Source organism: Artemia sp. Qi Xiang Cuo, unplaced genomic scaffold (genome assembly GCF_049724085.1).
Source record: "Artemia sp. Qi Xiang Cuo unplaced genomic scaffold, ASM4972408v1 HiC_scaffold_23, whole genome shotgun sequence".
NCBI classification, from domain to species: domain Eukaryota; kingdom Metazoa; phylum Arthropoda; class Branchiopoda; order Anostraca; family Artemiidae; genus Artemia; species Artemia sp. Qi Xiang Cuo.
Window position 1 is genome coordinate 1,393,196 of NW_028297432.1, and position 3,245 is coordinate 1,396,440.

The 3,245-nt window shown below is 39.5% G+C and overlaps 1 protein-coding gene across 1 annotated transcript; it reads right to left on the reverse strand.

Annotated features, from left to right (window-relative positions):
* LOC148938950 (uncharacterized) lies at nucleotides 1–549 on the reverse strand. The gene has a single exon (XM_089107406.1). It carries the CDS (start codon nucleotides 547–549, stop codon nucleotides 1–3), a length of 549 nt encoding a protein of 182 aa, XP_088963532.1.
* Nucleotides 550–3,245: the final 2,696 nt, after the last annotated feature.

Here is a 3,245-nt window from a genome sequence, read left to right on the forward strand (position 1 = left end):
TCATGCAGAGCTGCTGCAGGTAGTAGGCCAGAGTCCAGAGCTTTGTTTATCCATAAACTTAAAGCTGTTAGTCATCTTGGGTGGAATGCCCTGGTCTGAAACCAAACTGGCGATTATTAAGAAGCCCTTCTTCTCCAGAAGCAGGAGTAGCTGCTGCTGTATAGGTTTTTCAACAACTTTTGAAAATGCTGATAGAACAGAAATACGTCTGTAATTAGCCAGATAAATTCGAGAACCTCCTTCGTACAGCGAAATTATTCTAGCTTTCTTTAGTAATTCTGGGAAAGTACCCTTTTGCAACGACAAATTTATTAAGTAAGTAAGGGGCTCAATGATAGACAGGGCAACTACTTTTAAAACTTTTGTGTGAACTTTGTCGAACCCAGAAGCCGAATTTCCTCGCAGATTTCGTATGATTAACAGAATTTCAGATGGAGAGACAAGTACGAGTGCAATTGACTTGAAGCATGCTGGACCAAGGTGATATGTAAAACTCTTGCTGGGCTTTCCATCAGAATCTGCTGTTTTTTGCCAACCTCTGCAAAACATACCCCCAACACATTTGCAACGTTTTTCTGGTCCCGTTACAGTTTCCCCATTAACAGATAATTGCGATGGAAGCTCAGAGAAGGGGAGGGCATCAGGGGCGCAGTATGGAGTTTAAAACCTTCCGTATTTTCCGAGAGTTCTTTCCACTTTCATCTATTTTCTCATTAAAATAATCTTTCTTTACTTTTCGTAGAATTAATCGAAGACATTTATTATAATTTTCATATTTCTCAAGCGTTGCTATGCATGGGTCATTAATGTGATCAGTCCATAGTTTATTTTTCTTATTAATAGACTGGAGCAATCCGTGACTAATCCATCGGCTGATAGGTTGATTTTTCCATCCAGTGATTTTTGTACGCTTTTCGTAGCAACAGTTCGTATATGTACTCATAAGAAAACTATGGAATTTCTCGAATTCTCTATTAACATCATCTGTTCCAAAGAAGTGCTCTCTAGATTTTGTGTAAGGGTTTCCAAGTTCATATCATTCAAATTCGAAGTTGTAAACCCCTGCTTAATCAAACCATTAGGCTTAGGATGTTGATGCTGTATGTTGAAATTGTAAGCCGAGGGAAGTGATCCGAAGTATCAGATAGCAGAACTGAGGCCGATATTGTGTGCAGTGTCGAAAAGATGTTGTCAATCAATGATTGTGAAGTAGTAGTTACTCCGGTAGGTATCGTCGTCGAAGGGTACATATTCGAGGCTGACATTGTACTAAGCAGATCTGCCAAACTGGAGGACAGAGGAAGACTTAGATTAATGTTGAAGTCTCCCATTAAGATAGCTTCGTTCCCTTGTTTCTCCAGATTACCAGTTATTTGGCTTAAATTTCTCAGGAATACAGAGACGGATCCTGCCGGTGGACGGTATACTTCTCCAACTGTTATTTTCTTCTGTGAAAGTAATGATATTTCAAGGAAACTTGATTCATAAACGCCTTCGACGTTCCGGGTTAATTCTTTACTAATAAACACTGAGTAGTCTTGCCGTGTGTAAATAGCTAAGCCTCCCCTGCTTAGAGTCGATCTGTACAAAAAATGGGAAGTGTATCCAGGTATTTCCAAAAGGATATCTGTTTTTCCTGTTAGAAAAGTTTCGCAAAGTCCGATTACATCTAGCTGTAACTGTTGGCAGAAAATCCTTAGATCAGAAAACGAAGAGCATTTCCCTTGACAGTTCAATTGTAGAACAGTAGGCTGAGACTCAGAGCTTCTTTTTCTGAGTTACCAAAAGTATTGTATTCATAAAACTTTAGAGTTTCGTCAGATGTAATTAAGCAAATTGAAAAGGTTTTTCAACCTAAGTAAGGAACAAGTACAAAACTTAAAACAAATATAAATTATTATGTGTAAAGGGGGATTACCCCCTTCTCAACACCTTGCTCATGAAACAAAATTTTTTTAGTGCTTTTGATTTTTTTTGCAATTGTAAATTTTTTTAAAAAATTTCGACAAATGCCAAACTTCAGTAAATATTAAGAAGCTAAGGAGGAGACAGCCCCCTTCATATAAAAAATAATCTGTTCGAATAAGTTTCAAACCTGTTCCTTGCTCTCATTTGGAAAGCTCTTTTTTTAATTAATTTCTGATTGTTTTTCAAATCATACCCAGGCCTAACCAAGATATAATTTGAGGTACCGGCCCTTTAAATCCCTGGGTCATTGCTTTTAATAAGTGTATACGTTGATTATTACCGTCCCACGTTTAAATCTGCAATATCAATTTTGGATAAAATTTGAATTTACTTAAAAAATTAGCGGTTAATAGTAATTTTGGAAAAAAGTCCTTGCTAATATTACTACTAAGGAATTTCGGTTGGGTGAAAAGGAGTATTATTGTTTGTATGGATGGAAATCCTGAGAGACTGTTGATCTTCTACATAACTGAAGCTTGTCAATAAATTCAAGTTGTCAATAAATTCAAGTATCTCGGATCATACATTAACATCAACGGCGGATGTAGCGAAGAAATCCAATGCCGCGTTGAATCAGCTTCCGCTGTCTTTGGACAGCTGTGGAAGCCGCTATGGAAAAGGAAAGAAATCCACCGGAAAACCAAATTTCTTATTTACGATGCCCTAGTCCGATCAGTCTTACTGTACGGCGGTGAGACGTGGCCCTTAAAAGTCACCGAGGCACACGTCCTCAACACTTTTGAACACAAATGCCTGAGGAACATATTGGGGTTACGACTCAGCGAACGAATCCCAAATACGATCATCCACCAACGATGTGACCAGAAGTATGACATCACATCTATCATTCGACGCCACCGCCTGTCCTGGTTCGGCCATGTTTTCCGAAGACCAGCCGAGACTTTCATAAATCAAAGCATACGCTGCAAACCAGCACCTGATTGGAGGAAACGACATGGAGGACAAGCCAAAACCTGGCTTAACATAGCCAAATCTGACCTCGAGCCAATTGGCGGATTCCGCAGACATGGTCACAGATAAGACCTTTCATGGCTTGAAATTATCGCCCCACTAACCCAAGACCGTAATCTGTGGAATTCAACAGTCTGCCAGATCCTGTCGCCAGGGAGAGCTACATAGCTTGTGCCCTGATCCAAGTACAAGTACAAGTACAAGACAACTGAGAGCCACCACAACCTCTACAATAGGATTTTCTTATCGATAAATACTACTACTACTACTACTACTAACAACTCACCGCAGCACCAAGCCGCCTG

What these genes read in the sequence shown, in the direction of transcription:
- LOC148938950 (XM_089107406.1), bottom strand. Translation starts at nt 549, where the DNA reads ATGTTTTGCAGAGGTTGGCAAAAAACAGCAGATTCTGATGGAAAGCCC.